Source organism: Plasmodium fragile (genome assembly GCF_000956335.1).
Source record: "Plasmodium fragile strain nilgiri unplaced genomic scaffold supercont1.33, whole genome shotgun sequence".
Lineage (NCBI taxonomy): Eukaryota > Apicomplexa > Aconoidasida > Haemosporida > Plasmodiidae > Plasmodium > Plasmodium fragile.
The window spans coordinates 197,947-223,363 of record NW_012192613.1 but is presented as its reverse complement, the minus strand read 5'-3'; the positions used below and the strand labels follow the sequence as shown (position 1 = coordinate 223,363).

The 25,417-nt window shown below is 39.0% G+C and overlaps 4 protein-coding genes across 4 annotated transcripts; 3 read left to right on the top strand and 1 right to left on the bottom strand.

Moving 5' to 3' along the window:
• Nucleotides 1-715: 715 nt before the first annotated feature.
• Nucleotides 716-5,349, top strand: AK88_03089 (uncharacterized protein; the record flags this gene model as incomplete). Its single annotated transcript, XM_012480712.1, has 5 exons — nucleotides 716-753; nucleotides 865-1,298; nucleotides 1,509-2,603; nucleotides 2,784-2,930; nucleotides 3,989-5,349. 5 exons carry the CDS (start codon nucleotides 716-718, stop codon nucleotides 5,347-5,349), a joined length of 3,075 nt encoding a protein of 1,024 aa, XP_012336135.1.
• Nucleotides 5,350-6,800: 1,451 nt separating this feature from the next.
• Nucleotides 6,801-20,387, bottom strand: AK88_03088 (uncharacterized protein; the record flags this gene model as incomplete). The annotated part of the gene is made up of 15 exons (XM_012480711.1): nucleotides 6,801-6,981; nucleotides 7,146-12,599; nucleotides 12,756-13,159; nucleotides 13,307-13,526; nucleotides 13,686-13,984; nucleotides 14,174-15,333; nucleotides 15,493-15,749; nucleotides 15,993-16,233; nucleotides 16,390-16,731; nucleotides 16,877-17,029; nucleotides 17,159-17,333; nucleotides 17,484-17,747; nucleotides 17,926-18,054; nucleotides 18,194-18,288; nucleotides 19,406-20,387. 15 exons carry the CDS (start codon nucleotides 20,385-20,387, stop codon nucleotides 6,801-6,803), a joined length of 10,356 nt encoding a protein of 3,451 aa, XP_012336134.1.
• An 863-nt stretch (nucleotides 20,388-21,250) lies between these two features.
• On the top strand, nucleotides 21,251-22,366 carry AK88_03087 (uncharacterized protein; the record flags this gene model as incomplete). The annotated part of the gene is made up of 1 exon (XM_012480710.1): nucleotides 21,251-22,366. The coding sequence occupies one exon, from the start codon at nucleotides 21,251-21,253 to the stop codon at nucleotides 22,364-22,366; it is 1,116 nt and encodes a 371-aa protein (XP_012336133.1).
• A 1,076-nt stretch (nucleotides 22,367-23,442) lies between these two features.
• On the top strand, nucleotides 23,443-25,162 carry AK88_03086 (uncharacterized protein; the record flags this gene model as incomplete). The annotated part of the gene is made up of 7 exons (XM_012480709.1): nucleotides 23,443-23,591; nucleotides 23,833-24,095; nucleotides 24,217-24,316; nucleotides 24,470-24,534; nucleotides 24,668-24,733; nucleotides 24,922-24,995; nucleotides 25,106-25,162. The coding sequence occupies 7 exons, from the start codon at nucleotides 23,443-23,445 to the stop codon at nucleotides 25,160-25,162; spliced, it is 774 nt and encodes a 257-aa protein (XP_012336132.1).
• Nucleotides 25,163-25,417: the final 255 nt, after the last annotated feature.

Below are 25,417 nucleotides of genomic sequence, written 5' to 3'. Positions count from 1 at the left end.
AAAATTAGTAGTCCTTTTTAAGTTATTAACAGTTATCCCAATTTTATCTCACTAATGAGATGTTTTATATTGTTTCCATTCACTTTGCTTTTGAAACTTTTAAAAATAAAAATTTTGTCTTTTTTTTTTTTTTATAACATGCATATTCCTACGAATTATTGTATGTATTCATGTATGTATTTTTTTTTTTTTTTTTTTTTGCCCTATTTTTACGATTGTTATTTTATTATATTTTTTTTTAATCAAAAAATATTCTTTTTAAATAGCGTCTTTACATATGAGAAAAGAAAGAAAAATGTTTCCTTCACATGTGTATATAGAGTACCTGCATTTTTACTATCACGTTTATAGCAGTACTTATACACACCATAGTGTCCTTTGCACAAGGATAAACCGAACACCTGAGTGTGCATGTGTGTAGACCTCCTTCCCCCTCCTCCCCCCCCTTTCTACATATGTCATACCTCTACATCCGCATCTTTGATTATTTTTACTTTCTTTAATTAATTTTTTTTTTTGTGTGTAAGAAAGGTAGCCACGGTTGATATCGCTCTGCACGTGTGCGCCCATATATGGACATATGCATACATATATAAGGGCCTCAGAGGGGGGTAGTAGGAAGAGTACATATATACGCACATGTATATGTGTATATTCACATGGGCGTCGTGTGCTGGTCTAGGAAACTCCCTTCGAAACAAAACCCAGCGGAACCATGTCTTACAATGTTTACAAGACGAACATGGCTGATTGGTAAGAACATCTTGCATAACGCAGCACCATAACGCCGTGCAATAACGCACTATGACGAAACAGCAAAGCAGCCCCTCCACCCACATGGTTATAATTCCCCCCCCTTCGCAGCTTAAATAAACTAAGAGTAAATGACCTCAATAAGCTATGCAGAAAATTCATGCTTCCACAACATGGAAAGAAAGTCGCGATCGTCGAACGAATTTTAGAATACATCACGGACGTGGAGAGGGAGGAACAAATTTATGAGTTCATCTTAGCAATCAAGCCATCCATATTTGACCTAATTAATGGGAAGAGAATAAACAACGCTTTAAGCAACAGTAATATATATAATGCGCAAAACGGTGCACACAGCAGTACGCATAGTAATAATAGCAGTAGTAATAAGTACCTAAGCAGTAGTAACAATTTTTTCCTCGGCAATAGTAACAGCGCAAATAGCACTTTTCTTTGTAATAATAATGACAACCTCAATTTTGCGAACAATGGATTTCTCGCAGAAAAGAAGAGCGGCACCTCCCCCCTAGTGCGCAAGGGAACGGGTAAGTCTCTCCTCATATTGCTAGGGGACGTCGCTTTTGGTGCACATTCCTGTAGCTCGATACGAGCGTTTGCGCAATGATGTGCTCGTGTGTTTTTCCGATTTTTTTGCGCGAACTGTTGGCGGTAAGCATGCGCGCTGTATATACGATGCATTCACATCGGTGGTATCCCTTTTACATTTTTTTTTTATTTTATTCCCCCCCTGGTAGCGCTCAAAATATACCAAGAGGACAGCGACTTCTCCTCTTGCGTGTGCGGAGGCATGTCCAAAAACATAAGCAGCAAAAACGGGATAGTAAAATGCATAGAGTGCAACAGGCTACAGCACCTAAGTTGCTATGTGCAGAACCCAGGCACCAATAAAGACACGGCGAGTTACAAAATCCTGTGTGTAGTATGTCGATTGAAGGATATGGACCCCTTCTACCCAATGAAAAAAGTACTCTGGCTTAAAAGCCTTACAGTTAACACAGAAAAATTTGTAATTAATGCGTCTGATATAAAGACCTGGAAAAATGAAAATAAAGAAGTTATCATTTTCTGCATCCATTTGGATAAAAAAAATTTAAGTACAAATATTTCAATAAAACAAGAATGGCCTAAAACATTCGTTTTAAAAGTGAATGGAAATGTCATAGAAAAGGTTTTTGAACCCACATGGGAACACAAAAGGAGAGATAGCCCTTTAAAAATTACACACACATTAAAGACAGGACATAACAATATTGACATCAGTATGACGAATTATGAAACCCCGAAATTATTTGTTGTAGCTTTTTTATTATGTAAAATAGAAACGGAACAAAGCCTGATCCAACAGGTCATATCCAAAAGTGAATTAAATTTTAAAGACTCCAAAGAAAGAATAATCACCATTTTGTCTACCAAGCATGATGATGATGAAGTCATGTGCATGGAAATTAATAGAAGAATTAGTCTCAACTGTCCTTTCGCCTTAGACAGAATTGAGATACCTTGTAGAGGAATCAAATGTTCTCACATTCAATGCTTTGATTTGAAGTCCTTCATTGATGTGACAAAAAAAACCAAAGCTTTTAATAATAGGTGGAAGTGTCCTATCTGTTCTTTATTCCTGCGGCCGAAAGATTTAATTGTGGATATGTTTATTACGTACATATTGACACAGGTGCCAAGAGATATTAAGGAGGTCGAGTTAAGCAAAAGTGGAGAAATCATTTTTAATCAAAGCAACGCCAAGGGAAAGGTCGTCAAGCAGATTGACGACGTAGACACGGCAACTCTGCAGAAAAGCAGAGTGGAGATTAAGACGGAGACCAGCATGGGTAAGTGAAAAATGCATCCATTTGTTTACCACGTCTTCCATTAACGCGGCGTGGACAAATTCATCGTGGCCAACTCGGCGTGGGGAAATTTATCAATGGAAAAATGTTTGAATCCTGCACACGTGCATAACAGTTTTCACGTGCGTCTCCGTTTCCACCCCCATCCCCCTTTTTATGCAGAGAACATTAAAAAATATGAACCGGCTAACGATAACAACACATTCAACGAAAACGAAGTCATCATACTCGATTCAGATAGTGAAGATGAGGACGCCAGCATTGCTCCGCAAAATGTTAACCCGCAAAAGAATCGCAATTTTGTACAAGGTATTACCCCTTAAAAAAACCAAAAAAATAAAATAAAATATAGTCCATATCGGTAGAGTATGCATTAGTTTACGTACTAGTTTTGCAACGACAGATTAATTAAACGCACGTATGCATAAGGCATTTATGACGAAAAAACTTTTATTACAATTTGCAATGCTTATTCTTTTTTTTTTTTTTTTTCCCCCCTCCATATTGACCGCAAAATGCATCTCTTTTTAAATGTAATTTCTTTTTAGAGTTTTAAAGTTTATTAGAGCATTATCAATAAAGAGACAAAAATGTTTTATGAGATTTTCATGAAAAATGAGGAAGATATCGTTTGCATGTGTACCTGCATTGGGGCGAAGGCGTGGCTCCATATGTGTGAGTCAGCCCATGCGCATACGTATACATGTACATGTAATGTGGTACAGTGTACTTTGACCTGCATACATGTACACCCTCACGCATATGTGCATACCTACACACGTGGCTGCGTGCTGTAACGTGGAGAAAATGAACAAATAGAGGGGAACCAGGAAAAAGCGCAGGGGAAAGTGCATACTCACACGGGCGTGATGTGGAAAGCGTTGACGAATGGCAGAGAGAAAAAGACCAAACGAATGCACAAGTGAATGTTCCAACGCGACAGTGGCATCCAACAAAAAAAGAATAATAATAAACCCAAGCAATTGTAAATATTTCGCCCGTTAGAAATACAAAATTTCACCCCATTCTGCACGCTTAAAAAAAAAAAAAAAAAAGACGCCAGGAGAAAATGAAGCAGTCCGAAAGCTTTACCCGCCGTTCTTCGCCCCACTTTTACGTGTATGAATTTTTTTCCATTCCTTTTGCACAATAATAGTACATGTGAACGAATGTATATCAGGCCGCGTTGCTGCGTGTTGCCTAAGAGTGAATATGTATCTACATGTACGTCCTTTCCTGAGACCTCTTTTATCATGCCTCTTAAACGTAAATGCGTATTTTGTTATATGTAACTTTTTTTACAGCTACACTGCAATACCTATGTTACGCTATTTCCCCCCCCCCCCTCCTTCGCAACATCTCTGCAGGCCAACATGAAGTCATATGCATATCAGACAGTGATGAAGAGGAAAATTTTAATTTGACGCCACACAACAAGGACAAAAAAATAAAAGAAAAAAATACCTTTTTGCTCGAAATGAAAGATTTTGAAAACAGCAAATGTGTAAATAATTTCTTTTTAAGAAATATGAACAGCATGGAACAAAAGAACATTGTACCCAATTCGCATATGTTATTTAATGACATGGTGTTGGATGTACTAAATGATATTAATAAAATTCAGGTCAATGAAAATTTATCAACTAATGTGCAAAATTTTGATCCCATGCAAAAAGAAAATATGAACCAACTGAATCGCAGTTTTAATGAAATTACAAATGACCCTCTTTTGAGTTATTATAATAAGCCCACTTTTTTATCTAAAGACTTATATTTACTCAACACTAGTTTAGACGACCTTCGTATGAATCCGATGAGAGACGTCTCCAGTTTTGCCAATTCGATGTGTCACATGGATCAGACGGACGGTGCAGAGAAGAACGAGTTGCACATATTAGGGTTGGCCAAAAATGGGCTCCCCATAGATCCTTGTGAGGAGGAGATGAAGAGTCGTGGCGGTGATGATGGGGGAAGGTGTAACGTGGAGCACGTTGATGATAGAGGTGTCCAAACGGGTGCAAAGGAGAACACCACGAATGGTGAAAATTGTGAGGATGCCCCGCTACATGACAAACACGATAACAACAACCCCATCGGCGTGGAACACAAACGACTTCGTGACAATTCAAGTGTCAACGAAACGGACCCTACAGTATGCAATGATAAGAATCCCCTTGTCCTGAATGAAATCGGCAGTGTGGATAATAATAGTGACAATTTTTGCCTCAAAATTGAAAATAATAAAACCCTCTTTGATGGAAACAATTTGGTAACGAGCGACATAACCACTCTGAACAACTTCGAGGATGCAAGCAATCTGAGTAACCAACTGAGCAGCCAACTGCTCATCATGCTTCAGGAGCAAAACAGCCCGAGTAGCCACAACACGCAGGCAATTCCAGACACTGAAAGCAAAAGCAAAAAAAAAAAAAAAATACAAAAAAGAAGCAACACATTAGAAAGTTTAAGGAGGTACGATAGCATGTGCAGCAATTTTAACCTGTCCCTAACCAATTACAAAAACAAACGCGACAGGGCCAAGCACCTAAAGGATATGAGTAACGGTAAGAACTGCTCCAGCTACAGGTATTCCAGTTTTAGCAGCATCCGCATGATGAATAGTATGGAAAGATGTGTGAATGGTGCAAGACACTCAAAAAAAATTAACAAAAAAAATGATAATTTTAAAGAAAAAAAAAAAAAACGAAAGAAAAAAAGTAAGAAATGAGCAACACATCACGTGGCGTGTCCATTGACTGTGCGGGGAAGAATAATCAACCATCCATGTAAAGGCGAGCCGAAGAAGCAATTTTGGACCATCACCAAGCACTCGGCCAAGGGGGACGAACTCCAGCAGCATTGACGCGGTAAGATCATGGCAACGTGTATCCTTTTGATTAAGAAGGAAAAACCCACACAGTATAAATTCAAACCAATAGATGAATCACGGAAACGAATTTGTTTTGTGAACCTGTTAACTTTTCACCACGGCGTAAAAATGACGTAACTGTGGAGGGATATTAACCCACAGTCGGGCACACCACACCAGCTACTTATGAGTATACATCATCGCAAAAGGAACTGTGATGAGATTAAAGTGTCCCCGAGATTTAGGATAGGACTCCCTTGAGATATGCACCAAACTGTGCAATCGCCCCGAACATGCGGTTAGTCATACGGGAGGTCTGCATGGATTTGTTCGAGTCCCCACTGTTACACAAAAATTAGCCAACAAGAGTGTGAAAGTTTAACTCTTTACGAATAAAATTATATATATGCCTTGTGAACCTGTGCGCCCGCACATCCCAGGGTGTATACTTATGTTTATGTGCGCATGTGTTTTTTTTTTTTTTTTGTTATTAAAATGTAGAAAATGAAAATATTCCCCACTTTTGTCTGTTATGTTAAAAGTGGGGAACAAAAATATGGACCATTTTCGGCGCTCGCGAAAGTTGTATTTTTTCATTTTCATTTTTCACCTTTTCATTTGATTCACTTTTTCAATAGGGACTGTGCCCTTTGTCCCCAGTGTGTGTGCAATGTGCTCCTTCCCCTATACAATATGCGAAAGAGCACTTGCGCATATGAGTGGCGCGTCCTAAGCTTATATGAGGATTAATGGGAACACCACGACAAGCTGTGTTTGTGTCCGTTTGCTGCTTACCCGAATTATTTCATTCACCATGGAATGATTTAAAATTATCTCTTTGTACCTTTTAAAATATAATTAAATTTTTACAGTAACAGTATATAGTGTTAACGTTTTCTGCTTCCCTTTTTTTTTTTTTTTTTGTTTTTTGTTATTTTTGTACATAAAACTAGTTGTACACTTATGAAGAAATTTTGAATATTATATTAATTACCCCCTAACGTAGATGTTTAAATGCATACAAAAATGATGTGTGTGTTGTGTGCGTATCCACGCGCTTGTGCGCTAAGAGTACAGACAACGAGGAAGGAACAAGGGTACAGAGGGCAATCCTGGGAAGGGTCTAAAATTGGCTGGTCCCCCAAGCGTAGACAAACAAACAAATGAACGGAATGAAAAAAAAAAAAAATGCTTCCACATATATGCGTTATATGTACTAATGAAATATCCCCGTCTTCCCCGGTGGCACAAAAAAAAAAAAGAGTACAGTGAATTTTTTCCACCTCTTCATTGCACCGATCACCAAGCTTTCATTTATCCATGCAGTTGGATGGCCCACCTTTTGCCTTTCTCTCCCGCAGTTTTAACAAAGTTTCATAGTCGGTCGTCTTAGGGTCATAGTCCTCCTCATAGTTCTTGTCCTCTATGACATACAACTTCACATCCTTGTCGCTTATGTAGATTGTTTTGTAGTACCAAAAGTTGAGCTTCCTGAAATTGGAAAAGGGAGAGGGGAAAGGAAATTTCAGTCTTGGAAGTCCTCATGAGCGCGCTGTGAAAATGTTCCCTAGATTTGTTGCGCAAACGCGGTGCGGGCAAAATGATTGGTATTGAATCATGTCGCGGTAGCGCTCACGGTGGACACCGCAACTTACGCTTGCGGCTCGTGTTCCAGGAAAAACATCTTGAACTGCTCGGAGCAGATTATTTCGCCAGGAATTCCATTAGACTCAATCTTGTTAGCTGTAAGTACATCCAGGCCCCACATATCATACCTAATTCTGACCGACCCGATGATGCCCCCCACGCACGATCCGTAGTGCAAACCAATTCTCATATTAAAATCATGTTTATTAAACTGAATTTTTATAGTGTTGATGTTATGTAGTATCAGTTTAGCTAGCTTAAAAATGTTTAGTATTCCCTCAACAGCTTCGTGCTCATCTGTGATGGAGGAGTTCGGTTGGCTAGTGGCCACATAGGCATCCCCAATGGTGAAAAGTTTAAACAATCCCAATTTGATAGTATCCTTGTCAATCTTAGATATTAATTTTTGTAATAATTTTAGGACGTCCTTTGGAGGAACAGTTTTACTCCACCTTGTGAACCCTACAATGTCAGCAAAAAGAAAAGCAATTTTTTCATGACTATAGGTTAACTGTAAATTATCATTTTGGTATTCTTCCAAAACTTGTCTCGGTAATATCCTCGTTAAAAAGTCATGTGAAGTTTTCTCCATCCTGTTTCTTCTCCTCTTAACTAAAAATTGGGTCCTGTCTAAATATTCAGTGTACCAAAAATATAAAATGTTAATAAAAAGGATCAAAAGGATACTGGAGCATATTCTTATTTCACACAAATGTATTTTAAATAATTTTGAAAAGGAATAAATTAAAAAAACGAAAAAAAATACAAAAAAAAAAAACTTATGTTTAAATAACATATTCTTAATAAATATCAACTGCATACAAATGATCAATTCAGTTGCATCCTTCATAAAAAATAAGGATCTGACGCTAGAATTCCCAACCAAATTACTATAATGAATACACGATAGATCCATAATGATAATGCACCATGAAGACAGAAAAATATTCAAAATAAATATTGTCCACATCATTTTGCTTGAATTCTTTTTGTATTCCTTCAATTTTATCTTCAGTAATAACCATATGAATGTTATTATGAATAAATAAATACACCTTATTAGCCAAATTATTACAATGAAATCATTTCCCTTTAGTTTATGGTCATAGTACGATAACTCTATCACATTACATAAGCTTAAGATCATTTCTGATATTATAAATATTATTATTAACTTTTTCGTCAAGTCTATGTTAATTATTTCTCTGTAATACCCTCGTGTGTATTCTTCCTCCAACTCTTCATCCTTAAATTTGTAATAAAAGCTGTTAAAATTGCTCACTTTTTTTTTCCCCACATCAAGTGTAGATGTCAATTTTTTTAAAAGCTTATTTTTATTATAATTATCAAACTTGTGAGCAAAGTTTACATTTTTGTTGCTTGCAGTTATGCTTGTTTTGATCTGTTCTTCGCTCCTCTGTGGACCTCTACTGTGCAGTGCTGCCTCTCCTCTAGTCAACTCCTGCGTGCGCACATGTCGAGGGGAATGAGACGTAAGAGGCGGATTCCCTCGATCGCTCATGTCCATACTCTTAAAGTACTTTTTAAACGCCTGATTAACCTTTGTTAACACACCTCTCTTCTTTTTAACCGCGGGGCTGTAAGTGAAGAAGTGCTCCTTCTTTGCATAACTGTGAGTTCCCCCGTTCGGACCGCTGTTCGTCTCGTTAGACTTCAAAGCACAGGAGCTCTCTCCACCGAGGCCCCCCGAACTCAGACTCCTTTCATCCTTCAAGCTATAAAAGCTTATTTTTTTCTGCACCATTTTTTTCTTCTGCAATTTTGATTTTTCAACTGTTGCACTCTCCGCGGTGGGGTTTGATCCTCCTGGTGGAGTCTCCTTATGTGCATTTTCTCTCCCCCCATATCCGATCTCAACAGCGGAAGATTCTACACAGCTTGCCTGCTGAACGCTGTCAAAATTTACCTCTTTCTTCCTGAGCAAATCGTTTTCATCGAACATCGTTGGGCGCCTCCCCTTCTCCTCACGCTGCTTCACCCGCGTTCCATTTTTGCTCGATTTTTTTTTTTTTTTTTTTTTCCTTTTTGTGTGTTCTTCCTTCTCGAGTGGGGGTAGGTTGCTCCCCATGGCGGCGCCGAAAAGCACGTCCTCCCGTAACAATCTATGCCTCCTCATAAGCATCTGTCTATTTTGCTTAACGTCCCCACCACTGGACGCAGCATTTCCTCCGCTGTGCCTCGTCTGGCAGCCCGTTCTGTCTTTCTCTTGTTCCCTATCGCTAATTGGGGCCGTTCGTTTCAAGTTTTCCCCTTTCACATTTTTTACGCTCTTCCATTTGTTCCCCTCAGGAAAGGGGTCATCCCGCTTTGTGAGCAAACAACTGATGGATGGTCTCTGCAGGGGGGCATCATGCGTATACCCCCTTCCCAAGTTTTCCTGCTTCCCCATGCTGCTGCCTCCTGAGTGATGGAAACCATTCCGCGTGTCCTCACAAAAAGAGCCATTCGAAATTTTGGTATCCATGTCTGCTTCCTTCCTTTCTGCTTGGTGCTTCCAATGACGAAAAAATTGTCTACTTGTCCCACTTTTCGATCCGGCATTTTGTTCATCATCGTATGGTACTTCCCCCTCTGCGCGCAATTTTTTCTTTTTTTTCTTTTTTCCTTTTGTTGCTTTATTTTTAGGGAAGAGGAATCCCTGCCTTGGCATGTGCTGAATATCCCCTTGCAGAATGTTCCTCTTTTTCCTGTATATTTTGGTAAACAGGTCGTCAAAATTTATGTGCCCTTTACTCTGCCTTAATTTTTTATCATACAAGTAGAACTCCGATTCTGTGGAGTAGTCCCAGTTGGATGAAAAGCTTCCATTCAAAAAATTGTAGGACACCCCCTCTTCATGTGTGGCTTTCCGTCTACCCCTCCGTTCCTCCCTCCTTCTCCTGCTCTTCTTCTCCCCCTTTTTAAACTCATTAGACTGTTTAAGTATATCTCCAAGATAAAAATGGGGCGCGTAAAATTTTTTTTGGTAATTTCTTCTCTCCTTTATGTAGTTCTTTATGACCCCATCTGGTGTATCAAATTGGTGCATACAATTGGAGGAAGCTTTTTTCACACAGGCTTTACTCCTCCTCACTTGTTTGGTACTTTCCACCTGGTGTTCATGTTCTACATAAGGGGATGTAAAAAAATCATCCGACTCCTTTGTCCCGCCAACAATTTCCTCTCCTACACCTACTGGCGATTCAAAGTAGAATAGATTTTTCCTTCGTACACTGTCTGCTAATTTTAGTTTATCCAAACTAAGGTATTTGGACTTGCCATCATTAAACGCTCTGAAGTAGGTAGGGAAGTCATTACTTTTCATACTATCACTTGCGTTGTCTGCTTTGTTATAATAATACCTGTTGTTGTTGCTGCAAGAATCGCTTCCCCTCTCGTACACATCCAGTATCTCTTCAATTAGTGTACTTTGGGCATTAATTTGGTGTGGACTTTCTCTGGGCCGCCCTTCCTCCTTCGTCTTTTTTTTCGAGTGCGATTTTGCCCCTGCATCCTGCATGGCGAGATCATCCGTCCGGGGGGTCTCCGCCTTCTGGGAGGTTTGCGCCTCGCCCCGCCTCTCCATGTGTGCAACTTCCGCTATGCCCTTCTCCATTTGTGCACCTTCGACCGTGTCGTCCCCCCTCCCAAACAGAGTGGAGCTTGAGAAGCCCACATCCGAGGGCTCCTCGACCTTCTTGACGTCGTCCAAAATGTCGACCAACAGGTAGGTTCTCATTTCCCCCTTCCCCTTGATAAACACCTTGCGCTCCTTCCACACCAGTGACGTATCGTCCTCCAGATATTTATACGTATCGTAGGAGACATGAATATGGTCCGTAAGCGCAGTGGATTTCATTCTAGACGCTGTGTTGACTGTGTCTCCAAAGAGTGAGTACTGCGGTTTGACCGACCCGATGACGCCGCTGATGGCCTTTCCCGTGTGTATACCAATACGTAAGCTAATATTTTTGTGGGTGTACTTATCATAGTGGGCATCCTCACCGCTGTGCATTGGGAGCGTATGACTGCTGCTATGCCCCACGTTGTCATTACCCACATTGTCACTGTCTACCTTGTTGCTCCCCCCAGCCAGCACCTTATAAGAAATGTAATACTTGGCGCTGAGTTGCGCGATGGCAAGCTTAATGGCACACCTGGTGTCATATTTAATTTTGTGTACACAGTCATTCAGCTTCTCGCTGAGCCCCGAGGCAGCCAGGTAAGATTCAAATACAGTCTCGATCTTAATGCAATTAAAATATTTTATACACTTGTCAAAATATAGGTATAAATTGTCCAGAGTTTCTACAAGGGCATGTGGCTCAAGTGTCGAAACCATACTTTGAAAATCATCAATGTCGCAAAATATTACTGATATGATTCCTCTGTCCTCTCCAGATATATTTTTACCAACCATTATCCCATCCGCCTTGGGGTCACTTATCAGGAGGTACTCCACCAAAAAGCTCGGGAGCATGGTGTGCAGTATTTCAATCTGTTTGGTTAAATTAACCTTCTGTTTATATCTGAAGAGGAATTTCTTTTTGAGGTAATAAATTTCATAATATTTCATCGAAAGGCAAATGAAGGTAAAGCTTAGTATGCAAATGAGGAACGTTACTATCTGTTGTTTGCATAGACATGAAATATTAACCTCCTCCAAATGCTGCAAACTGAGATACGGATTTTCACAAAACTTGGTACACATGGAACCCAATTTTTTATTCTTCTCGTAGTACACCCAGGAAGTTAATACCAACACAATGGCGCATATTATTATCCCTTCTAATATTTTGAACGAAAGAAAAAAAATGTACGAAACGGTAAAGGAGTAGGCTATCAACATGTTTATGATGTCGTTGCTTACATTGTCATACAGCTCAAAGATGAATCCCAACAGGAGTATCAATTTTCCAATAAAAAAGAACAGAGTCGAGTTGGACCTGTTCCTTAGCCTTATATAAATCATCCACACCGTCGCCAGGAAGTAGTACAAGATTAAAAAATACGTCAAAGCGTTCAACGAAAATGTTAAACTCTTCGTTTGCTTGGAAACAAGCGCTTGCACAAAAAATACTATAAAAAATATGGCAAATAAAACAATTCCTATCGTCCTCAGTTTTAACTTGGTTCTCTTTTCATATGTCTTATACTCTAAGTTTAACTGCTGATTTCGGTACTTTATATTTATACCTATAACTTTTCTGAAGGTCTCGTAGATGAATTTCGTTTTCTTCGTCCTGTTGTAGTACGCGTTGTTGTTGTCTTTTATGCAATACTGCTTTGGCGTCGGGATGAATTTTTTGAACTTTGCATTCGCATCCAGGTTCAATGGACCATGCGCTACTTCCTTTACATTACCACTTGTTCTACCCTCTGTTGTGTTTTCCCTTGAGGATCCTTTCTTGTCTCTCTTCAGTATCTTCTCCCGGAAGTAGTCTGTTATGTCGGGGTAAATTCTGCAAAGGTTGGGTAGGTGTATCGGAAGGAATGACGGAACGAAAAAAAAAAAAAAAAAAAAAAAAAAAGATGGGTGAGCTCTCCTAATAATGATCACACAGGGCAGCTAACTCCATCCCTAGCGAACATGATGAACCGTGTGTGAAGGAACGCACCTGTTGTTGATAAACTTCGCCGCCTTGTCAATAAAAAAGTTTATATACAAAATCGGAAGAAGAGACAGCCAAAAGTATGTGTCCTCCGTGTGGAACAGACTCAATTCACACGTCCCTATTTTCAAACAATCAATTAAGGTGTACACATTTACGTATATAAATAGGAAGCAGATAATCAGAACTGCCAAGATGAAGAAGTACAAGTGCCATGTTCTGGAGAGCAGCAAAATTTTCTCCGATGTGATAAAAAAATTTAGGATGAATATGTGGAAGGTGAATGCTCTATGTGTTATCAGGGGGAAGACATGCACCCTCAGGATGTAATACGAGATAAGCGAAATCAGCATGGCTTCCACGATGGTTAAAATGATTATCGTGTTGTTTAGGATGTACTTTCTTCTAGCCTATTAAAAACAGAAAGGGGGGGCGACGGAGGGTGTAATCAATTGGCACTGATTTTGTGTGCATATCTCGCGTAGTTTATACTGCTCATAAAGCAAACGACGCTGAATGCCTACAACATGTTCGCTACATGCACAGTGGAACCCTACAGATTGATAGATGTAGGGGACGCTCCTGATAAACTTGTAGGGCAAATCTATTTCATAGGCAGAAAATGCTATAATGAGCAAATAATGAAAAACGGCAAAGGTCGTTTGGGTGTACAAAATGGACGATGTGGAAGACCCGGAGAAGAAATTATCAAAGTTGTGGAAAAAGTACAGCGAGACTATCGTAATTTTCAGGTATATTATCCAAAGGAAGGACCGGCTGCAGGGGGGGAAGACAATATATGAAGCGCCGCGAACGGGTACTAAAGAAAAACAAGGTTTACACCATCACTTTTAACCAACTCAAATGTGCCCTTAGATGAACCCGCTCATTGTCCCCCCTTGTTTTATGGTGGAGAGAACTCTTTCTTTTAATTACCTCAGGGAAATTTTGTTCAGCCGTCCCAATATAAGCAGGTCGATAATGTACCTAAACTCCTGCAGTACGTAATCCGATATGCTATATAGCACACTGACCTGCTCGTTCAAACTTAGACACACACTGATTGTGGTATTCTTCAATAGGTAGGCGTCATTTAGGGTCGACCCCACCCCTAGGATGGTCAACCGGGGGGTAGTTAGGGAGAGCACTTTTTTTATAATTCTTCCCTTGGTCTCATTGTCCATCTTGCAAAATAAAACGACCGTAGCTCGCATGGCTATGCAAAGGAACATTTTCTGCAGTGTGTTTTTATAATTGGTATGGGGGGGGGGGGGAAGGGGTAGAGGGGTGGCAAATGAGTCTACAACAGTCATCGTGCATGAATATGTATACGGAGGATATTTCCCCATTTTTAGGTCACCCACACCATCATCAACGAAATGTAGAGAGGGGCACGTGCCCGTCACACGCAGAGATGGACTCACCATGGCATACGCACTGCTCATTATATTTTTTATACTAGCGTCGTTTATTACAATGGCGTAAGATGTAGAGTTGAGCTTATCCAGCGAGAGGGTAAAATTGTTGAAGAGCACATTGGCCATATTATCCATGCTGTCCACACGTTCCTCCTTCTCAATGTGATTGGCGCTGTTCGCACTGTCCGTGTGGTCACCATTGTGCATGTGGCCTCCCCCTTCATCCTCTTGTGCATTAAAAAAGTTAATTACAAATAGGTTGGAATTGGAGGCAATCAAATTACACTCTAGTGCTGTCAGGTAAGTGTCCTTGGGATACTCATTTGTAAATATCCACGAGCGAATATCAAATTTAGCCAAATCGAGAAAAGTTTCCTCTACCCCTTCTCTCAAGTCGTTCTTCAATCCAATCATGCCAACTACTTCCAAATTGTTTAGAAGAAATATTTTCATTAAATCGTACAGCCTAAAGGACAACCTGCTATTCTTACCATTCCGGATGCTTTTCAAAAGGAGATATTTTCCAATGTCCTCATTTTTAATCACCTTTTTGCAGATCAGAATAACCTTCAAATAATTCATAGTATACATTTTTATAATTTTTTTTATTTTGTTTATATCATTTTTGGCTAGCGATAAGTAGGGAAGAATATTGAAGTCATAACCACGGACGTAGAGGATATCATGGTCTAACTCCTTTGTGTCTTTTAAAATACACATGGAGAATTTATTGCTCTTCAAAAAATCGTGAAAACATATCAAATGGTATTCTTGGCATTCGTTTTTTAAATTATAAAAAAATAATCTGTTCTTGTAACAGTACACATCATAGCCTATATTTTTCACAATATTGTATAAGCATATATCTTCATATTCGATTGTATGGAAATTTTCTTCATCGGTTTTTTCTGCATGTTTATCATTTTTCTCATTTTCCATTTCATTATTGTTTTCTTTTTCATACTTGACATATGCGTCACTGTAACTTTCACTTTTATATTCCTTCATGCCCATGTCTAAACACTTCTCGTTGTAGATAATGACCCGGTTGCATCCGCATATTCCCAAAACGAACTCTTCTATTTTGTCAGCCTGGTCCTCTCCCCTCTGCGCGTCTTCTATCACCTCTTTGCAGTTGTAGTTGTTTTTGAAATTCTCGTAAAATTCTGCTCTCAGGGGTGAAGTGAACGGAGGGGGGTGAAAAAATGGTTTTTTTTTTAGTAGAGTTGCACGAATAGGAGAACACTGTATTAAAGAGGAGGCACCTTCTCTCCGTACAAATGCACACATGTAAGCATTCGTATACATATATACATCTGCCGTACGGTTGTAGCCCCCATTTAGTTTAGACTTTATGAACGGCGTCAGCTTGACGTTCTTGTTCAAAATCTCCTCATTCAAGTAAGTCCTATATCTCTCCCTCAACACCTTCGACAAGTCATCCACGAACGGGTTGTAAATCGGAGAAATACTGTTCTGGAATATTTTCAGGAAAAGCCCCAAATCTCTTGAGGGGAAGAGCACGTTCTCGGGGTCTTTGAAAATTCTTTCGTCCAGGTTTAAAAGCTCGGCCACGTTCCTTCTAAAGAATCGAGCAAGGAACATAAATGCATGTATATATGTATGTATGTGTGTGTGAAATCGGAATCAATTGGCGAGACCAAGCACCAGAGTGAGCTACTAGCGCGCATAAATTGGGAGTCACCCCCATGGAGGGTGAACCCATATGAGTTGATCGCGTTTTCTTATTGTTGCTGAAACGCGCTCTTTTTCCCATTATCCCTTTTTTTATCATCTTTTGGCTTATTTTCCCCCCCATGCGTACCTTTCACCGTCGAGGATGTTCAACGTGGGCAAGCGAAACTCCCGGCGCGAATAGACAAAGTCGCATTTGGCATACACAACGTTGTTCACAGCGCACGATACAAACAGTTCCTTTTTCTTCACAAGAATTCCATTTCGAGCTGTTGCCAGCAGATCCACAGCTCCTAACGTATCATTCTTGTTTTTATTAAAAACTTTGGGCTTCTCACCGTGTGGCCCTTCCTTCATTCGCAGGTCGTTTTCTATAAACGGGTGATGCCAGCGAAGGGTTAGAACATAATTCATTTTTGCCTTCATACACACACAGTGTGACACATTTTTGCGCTATGCATGTGGAAGATTTGCTTTGTAAATAAGCCCACGCACAAAGCCTCTATTTTCTCCCATGCTAGACGCACCTATTTTCAAACTCTGAATGATATATATAAGGCTCTTCTCCGAGTAAATCATAATCGGCAGCACCAAAATGTATAGGCCAATGAAGTCCTCCAAAACGGTTAAGAAGGTATCATGCGTCTTCTGGTGAGACCAACGTGTGCCATACAACGTCAACTTTATTATAATACTCAAGAGGACAAAAAAGAAATACATGAAGATTAAGTAGTACACTACGTTGTTCATTTTTATACAGAATGTTCTACTCTCTTCTGTTTTTTGAGGAATATTTAAATTTTTTTTTGTGTCAGCTCCGGTGTACACGACCACTGCGTCTATGTATTCTGCCCCTTTCAGGATGGATGCTTAAGGGAAAAAAAAAAAAAAAAGAGCAGTCAGTATGTAAATTGGGGTTGTTACAGTAGGTTTACTGCTAAAGGGCAGAAATGGGCCGTTAATGTCATTTTTTTTTCTTTTTTTCTCTCCCTTTTTATGGTGTTCCTTCCTTACATTGGAGAGCGAAGTTCTCGTAGCTTAGCATTAACGACCTCGGGTGTTTGTCTAACTTGAAATTCCCCTGAAAACAAAATATATTCTTGTTAGGCAGTTCGCATCTAATGAACCCATTAATTTCTGACAGCATTTTTAGGTAGTCCCTGTCGACTAGGTTGGGGGGAAAGTGTCGTTTATGAAATCTTTTAAACCATGTTTAAAACGCGTTCACCATTGCAAAAGTATATATAATCACACAAGGGAAAAGAAGCCTTTGCAGATGAATGTATGCGCTCGTACTTTTGTACTTATCCACTGGGTACTTGATGCTCTTCCTAAACAATCCGTCAATTTTAAATGAATCGACCATAGCATTCAAATTGTTCTTAACGTAAAGGATGACGGCATCTGCTGGAAATTCGTCTCCTTGGAACACCCGAATAATGTCTCCCACTTTTATGTCTTTGGTTGTGACCTGAACAGGGGGGGGCATTTGTTGCCACACATATTGTTACATCATATGTGGAGAAGAAGTGTCGTTATAATTGGAGAGTTGGTAGTTTTCCCGAGTGATCGATGTTGTCATGCGTGACCGCTGGATGGACTACCCACATCCCCTGGGTACCTTTTCAAAGTGAGACATCTTGGGCACTATCCTGAGGTAGCACTGTGAATTCGCATCCTTTATATCCTTCAGATGCTTCAGCTCGTACAGCGTTTCCGTGACTACCAAAATGGCAATGTTTAGAAACATAGAAATGGCCGTATCCATAAAAATATACTTTTTCGTTATCCCTTGGCTAATTTCTGAAAATACATAAACGGTTAGGAAGAGCGAGTATACAATGACGGCGTCTAGCGATATCAGTCTTCGTATAAAATTGTATAGCTGCACATGGGAGTGAAAAAAAAAAAAAAATTACCAATACATAGAAGCATTTTTAATATGGTAACATTTCGTTGAAAAAGAGAAAAGTGAAGAATCGCACAAAAGCTCGCATGCACATATGTATATTTAAATGAGAATGGTATAAGTTTGGGAAAAAAAAAAAAAAAAAAGTTCTCACAGAGAAATTATATATTCGAAAATAATTTCTACAGAATTTTTGCATGTCGTCTTCCGATGTTGGGTTGATAACAACTTTTCTGTAAATGTTGTTGCCTGTCCCTATGTCTTTTCGTTTTCCGTCTAAATGCTGCGAACCCGCGGGGGAAAGGAGGGGAATGCGCACATGTTTTGAGGTTAAAAAAGGGCGCGCACCGCGAGGGGGAAGTGTACCTTTCTTGTTTGCACCTATTGAAGCAAGCTGTGCCTTCGTTGCAAAGATGCGTTACGTTGTTTCCACCCTGCTTATACACCACATTCCCCTGCTCACCATTAGCGTCAAAGCCTCCGTCTTCATCCTGTTTGTGCTCTTCATTTTGCCTCTCTTAAATGTCAGGAAAGATCAATTTGACGAGTAAAGCGTTCACACTGTTCGAATTTACGCACATATCGACGGATGACAAGTAAGAAGAAATGTCACATAGGCGTTGCACACCGTCGTGCGTGTTTTTTTTTTTTTATTTTCTTAAATGAGTAAAATTGTGATAGACGACATGGAAGGATAATGTGGCCGCTCATCTATCACGCACATGCAGTCCATATATTTTTTTTTTATCTTTTCTGTGCAGTAGTGTAATTTTTTTTTTTTTTTTAATGACCCTGCAGACATGTGTATACATACCAAATAGGTACACGCAAAACCGTCAGGAGGTGGTGCAACGCTTTTTTTTTTTTTTTTTTTTTTTCCCCACATTGTATATAGCCGAAAAGAACTAAATGATTTTACAAAAACGTAACTGTCACCAAGCAAAATCAGCACACTTCAATGGAACAAAAAGATGCCACAAATTAGAGAGTAACACACTTTATTCCCAATTTGCTCATACTGCAATACCGTGTTCTATTTGTGTTATCCTCGGTCAAAAGCATTTATCCTTATCAGCAGTGGAATTTATAACTAATTTCATGGCCACAGCGAGAAATAATTTTCACCAAAGTCATGTTAAATAGACATGCGCTTGATTAGCTCCTCTGATGCTACGTCAGAAACGGAGCTGTGGGATTGGCAGAAAAAAAAGAGAAAAGGCAGAAAAAGCCGTTGTAACCACACAAGTTTTGTGAATTGTCACCAAAGTGTATACACCCCGCTTATACACCGCTCGTGTACGTAGAATTAAGAAATTATTTTAAAGAATTATCCACCTTGTGGTTGCTCACTTTTAATTTAAAGACCCACTTTTTTTATATTCACGCACGGTACAAATTAATAAGCAAAAACAGGGGTACGTATAACTGTGGACAATACACAGTTTTTCACATTTTAATTACAAACCAATTTGGAGTTTTTGCAAATGTAAACCTGGGCAGGTGGCCTAATCTGTGCACTTATGCAACGACGGTGCTCCATGAAGTAGCACAAGGTATACGTTACATTTTATGATAACGCAATGAGCACAAAAAAAAAAAAAAAAAAAAAAAAAAAAATCCAAAAAGTTACTCACCATGTAACTCTTTCAACATGCTTATTCTCCCGGAATAAAACCCAGAGAAGTACCAGGACATAAGATATTTGATCAGCTCTTGCAAATCTTTATTTTGGTTGGTAGTGTCCTGTTCATTGGTGGGATTTACAACATTTAATTTTCTCATAATAAAATTATCAAAATGGTTATTTATAAAGTTATTTTCTTTTTCAAATGTACCTTCATCTATGCACAGGAGTTGCGACTCTAGGAATATGTTTAGAGTACCACTACTTTTTTTTTTATGTTTCACGTACACATCACTTATTTCTTTATTGTATTTCCTGAAGGTATCATTGAACGGGATTGGCGGAGGCTCCAGGAGACCCCTGATTACTTCACTGTTCATGTTAATGTCCTTCTGACATGGTAGCTCATTCGTGTACCCGTTGGCATACCCACTGGCGTATTCGTCCGCATGGACATAGTTGCGTCTTACCAACTCGTCATTGGCACTGCTAGCAAAATCCTCCTTTTCGAAATCAAAATTCATTTTGTCAACGTCAATATAGCGCCTTTTTCTTTTATGCCTCCTATTTTCTTTGCTCTCCCTATTGTCACCCTCGTGGGGATCCTTGCCTAGCCCGTCTGCACACATCTCCAAATTTGACTGTTCACGCGGGCCGTTTAAAAGGACTTCACCATAGTTATTCCCGTTGATGCTGTCGCCTGCATTATTGCCACTTGCGTTCATGAATTCCACACCATCGTCCGATATATTCCAGTCGCCTCCTTCCTCATGGGAACTCCCTCCTGGAATATTCTTTTCTATATAATTGTTTAATTCCTCATTCTTGCACTTTATGAAATGTTCATTGTCGGCCTCCCCACCAAGTGTACACTGTAAAATATTCTTTATACAAGTGGGTATGATAGTTTCATCATTTAAAGTGCACTCTGCTGTGTGTTCCTCCTTTTTGTGTTCCTTCAGGTCGCTGTTATTTTCATTATGCCCATTCATTTTAGCTACCTGCAGTTGAATGGCGCATTATGTTTCTCTCAAATGCTTCTTTGGCTGTTATTTTTCTGGCATTTTGCCTCTCATGAAAAGGCCAGTATGTTTGCTATTTATGTGTTGGAATAAATGCTTTCGAACTGTTCCCGTCGGTTGCGCGTTCGGCTTGAACTACTGCGACTGATCTTTGTTGACTCCTTTTTTTTTTCTTCTTCCGTGAGAATCAGCCTAAAGAGGGGTGTAGATAAATTTCCTTTTTTTTTCCCGCACCTTTAAAGCACGTCGCTGGATTTTTTTTTTTTTGAGAAAAAAAAGAATAGAAGAATTAGCAAACATGCAAACCTTCCCCTCGAATGGACAAATTGACACTACAGAGTTGAAATAAATATGGCACCATAAAATGGTAAACAAAACCATTCTGTGTTGTGCAATGCCATCAGCTTGTGTGCCTCACCTTTTGCATGTATATGTTTTCCCATCTTTAACATACTAATGGGACGGGGGAAAAAAAAAAAGTCTACATGTTTTGATGAGAGGCGACAACAACTCCTTAGCCCATTGTAAAATTTTAAAATTTAAAGTAACTAGGCCGATCAATTTATTCCTCTGTAACAATAACAAATGATTGATTTCATAATGTTAAGAGGAAAAAATAAACCTTTTTTGATGTGAGGGAAAAGGTCCAGTTTTTTTGCAATATTACACAAATAAATCGCACCACTGTGTAAAGTTTACGTGCAGGACATGAGGACACTTTTTTTGGTGATGACTCTATTAGCAAACCCTATTGATAACCCTGCGAAGAGCGCACATTTTTTTTTTCTTTTTTTTTCCTTTCCCCCAAAGTTGCTACAGCTAATGAGAAGAATATGCCAAATGTTATTATAAAATGTGTCCTCCTTTTTTATGTCCTTTATTGCCTCTCCTTTATTGTAACTACAACCTGCCAGTTAAGCCATAATGGAAGAACATTAAAAAACTGGTTTAGCCAATTTAATGATGGAATTTTTTCACCTGAACAGGTCATAAAACTAAAAAAAAAAAAAAGAAAAAACTCACCAACTTTTGGCTGTTCATTTGATAAGCAAAAAAAAAAGGCTACTTTCGAATGCGTCAGGAGACAACTGCTTAAATGTAGTGGGAAATTATTTAACACATGGAGTGATCACTTGTCTATAATACATCCAAATGGAAAATTAAAAAGAGAACAAATTTATAATGAGGCAGAACATTATATAGTAACAAAAAAGGGAATAAATGAAAAGTTGAACTACATCGATTTGTCATCATTCAGTACGTACTGCTCATTTTACAAATTGTATGTGCGCGACCTGGTACACTTTAGTGGAAATACGGGGGCACATAATGGTACCTCTATCGCGAAGACAATTATTAAAAGATATTTTGTCAAAACAGACCATTTGAATAGCGATCCTCTGGAGGAAAATAGCTGTATTTTCATTTCAGGTGCAAAAAAGGAAAGCCTAAAAGGGAAAAATGAAAACCCACCGTACAGTAAAATTTACAACACGGTAGCAAACATAATACATTATTACTACATTCTCTTTATAAACAAAATACTGGACCACACTTTCTTCTTTGTATTTAGCGAGGGCCATAAGAAAGAAAGCGCTACACATAGCACCAGTAATAGTTATATAATTTATAAAAATGAAGTTATATACCCATTTCGGAATGGCGGAAGGAGCTATGGAGGGGTTCCTTTCCAGGACTACATCCATTATGATGACCTACAAGATTTTTACGTAATCGAAATTTGCCACTGTTTCAACGGGATTACATACAGACAGAATATGTACCGTTTGTTGAAGAGGTTGTGTAGGCTATATTTTAATGTCGAACTGGTTCCTTACATTTATCAGTTACCCCCCGTGTTTTATTACGTCCTAATCATCCTTATCTGCTCCTTAACCTTTTCCTACATTTTTTACAAAATTTTTCTCAAGTACAAGAATTGCTTTTGATATGGCGTACGGAGGCAACCATCCGAAGGTAAGCACATGGGCGACATAAAACATTTGAACATTGGCAAAGGCGAATACAAAAACATCCAAACCATTACAATGCGTCCTATTGTGTTAATACCTCTATATGTTCACGTGGTTAACGCAGCTATGCGTACAACTTCGTCCGACACCAACCACAAAATTTTTTATCCGTTGGCATTTCCCCCCCACTGGGCGTAATGCTCAGGCACGTGTAAAAACACCTCCATGGCACGCACGTACGTTCGTGTCAATTTTCCCAATTCATTGTAAACTTGGACTTGTAACTAATCTACAAGGTAAAAACGTTTTTCTTTTTTTCGTAAAAAAGCCAAGCACAAACAATTTACACATGTGAAATATATCCGTATAATGTAAAAAACAAAAAAAAGAAGAAAAAAAAAAAAGTTTACGTTAATTGTGCATTTTAATGATGTATTGTTTGAAAAGGCATTCCTTTTCTTACGCAATTGCTTAACTTCATAATTTGATTAGGGTTGAATTTTTTTTAAAAATATTTTTAAGGAAATGTTTTCCATTTCGACCTCCCACTGTTCAGTGCATATTTATTTTTTAACCTGTTTGTCGTCGCGCAGCCTTTACAATCTTTAACGAAACTTGCGTTCGTTTCACTCCTGGAAATACGTGTTACATTTTCGCGATCAATGTACCCATGTGATGTCATCATTATTGCTTTTTTTTTTTTTTTTTTTAATTCGCTCATCCCTTATCACCATTTGCTTCTTCATCACACGGTATGCAGCATGGGGAGCGTAACAAAAAGGGATGCTTTTTGATGGACTTTTCCCTTCTAACCCAGTTGTGCTTGTAGTTGTGTTTGAGTGAATAGAACATCACCCAAACCTCATCCTGTGTTGCGACATAAGCGTAGAAAAAATATTATCACAAAAAAGGAGCACTTAACCCATCATGCGTCAACTAGCTTAAGCAACGCATAGCTGAGAGTTCGCGACTAAGCTATTTGAACACTCGAATTGTTTTTACATATATCAAGAAAAACTGACATAAGAACAGAAAAAAAAAAGCTAGTAAAAATGGATGCGCTAATGCTGGACGAAAAAATACGCATGTATGCGCTTGTGCCAATTTTCATAATTGTTGTTTTGGTCTGTATAATAAAAAGCAACCTGGGCCAAATGGTCAGACCTACCCTCAAGGCGGATGTTGAGAAACTGAGGCAAAAGTAAGTAAAAGAGAGTAGAATGAGACAAAAAAAAAAAATTGTCATTTCATCGATTGTGTTTTTTTTTTGGCGCATATGCTGCTGTGGTGTGTCATAATTTATACAGACAAACTTTTGCGTTCCTACGTGTACCTGCACACTGCCACGTTGTAGTTGGCATGAGCACAAATTGAGTAAATGTACAGTACATATAAATAGAGACGCATTTTTCCCCCCTCCCCCCTTGTATTTTTTTACAAAGTAATTTCCTAACTAGGTACACCCAGCTGAAAACGAATCATGGATTTATTTGCCCTGTAGCGTTCTTAAGTAGAAAATATTTTTTCAACAAACCGCAAGGTGGCTTCTTCAATGATTTGCCCGAACAAGTTAATCCGTTTGATGCGCTCTTAAAGCAAGATCCGTCGGACCTGTTTGGAATGATGAAGAACCAAATCCCCTTTTTGGTGTTACAGTTGGGTCTAGGGTTTTTAATCAATCTCTTCTTTTCTGGCTACTTAGTGGGTATGCTTCGATAGGCGACACTCTGCTGCGCATGTGATCAGGTGTTCAACTGGGCACGCAACACACACGACACACACAAAGCACACACGTATATGCCGTTTGCGTGTCACCCCCTTTTCAGCCAAAATTCCCTTCCCCCTGACGTACAAATTCAAGTCAACCCTTCAGATGGGAATGGATATAGAATTACTGGACATGAAATTTGTATCCTCTCTTTCATGGTTGGAATTTTTTTTGCATACGAAGGAGTTTATCCATTCTAATTACCCATTTTAATACCACGTTGGGGATTACGTGAGCGTTTTTTTTTGTCATTCTTACCTGTGCGATGGCTAATTTTATTTTGCTGCAAAACCTCCACCTCTTAATCGCAGGTACTTCCTGGTCATGTTTGGATCGAACGGCCTCATAAGCATCATTGATTATTTTGTTCTTCACGGTATGCAAAAAAAAAAAAAAATAAAATAAATAAACGAAAGTACGAATAGCTACATATAATAGAGCAAAAATTCTGTGCGAACAAAAAGACAACACCTTTTTTTTTTTTTTTTTTGTGAACAAAAATGTTGCAGAGAAGGACAGGTCACAAAATAACCCAATGGACAATTTGATGGGAGCCCAAAATCCCCTAGCAAAACGTAATAGCAAAAAATAAGAACGGATATATATTTGTTGCACGAACAATTAGTACATTGCACATAAAAAAAAAAACACCAACGAAGAACAATTAAATGTGCGCATAAACATGCACATTGAAACTGCATTTATTTTTGTTATTGCGCGCACGCTCACGTCCTGTGTTCGCTTTTTACGTTTCCCCCCTCAGAGCCTACAAATATGAACAACGTTCCCGACTTGAAAAAGTTTTACGAGAAAAAGAAAGCCGAGCTGGAGAATGTGGTATTTAAAAACGAGCATATTTTGTTTGCTCAACGTTGTTTGCACGTCTCTATATTTTGTGAGCCATCATGACAAGCATCCCGCCCCCTTTTTTTTCCCCTATTTTGCAGAGGTATAAATTTTGGCTGGAGAATATCGAATATCAGCTTGTACTAAATTGGACATGAGAAGATGTGGTGGAAGCACAACCCCCCCGCCTTTCCTAATGTATATGCACATTTTGCATGCGTTCATATGTGCGCACTTCTCTAGTGCTGTGCATTTTTTTTTCCGTTTGTTTTTTTTATTCTTATTTTAAGGCATATTAACAAACCGTTATATTAACAACTGAGTTGTTCTGTTTATGTGCCAAATGCGTTCTCTTTCGTCTACCCCTTCATTTCATCTTCACGTTATCGAATTTTTTTTTTTTTTTTTTTTTT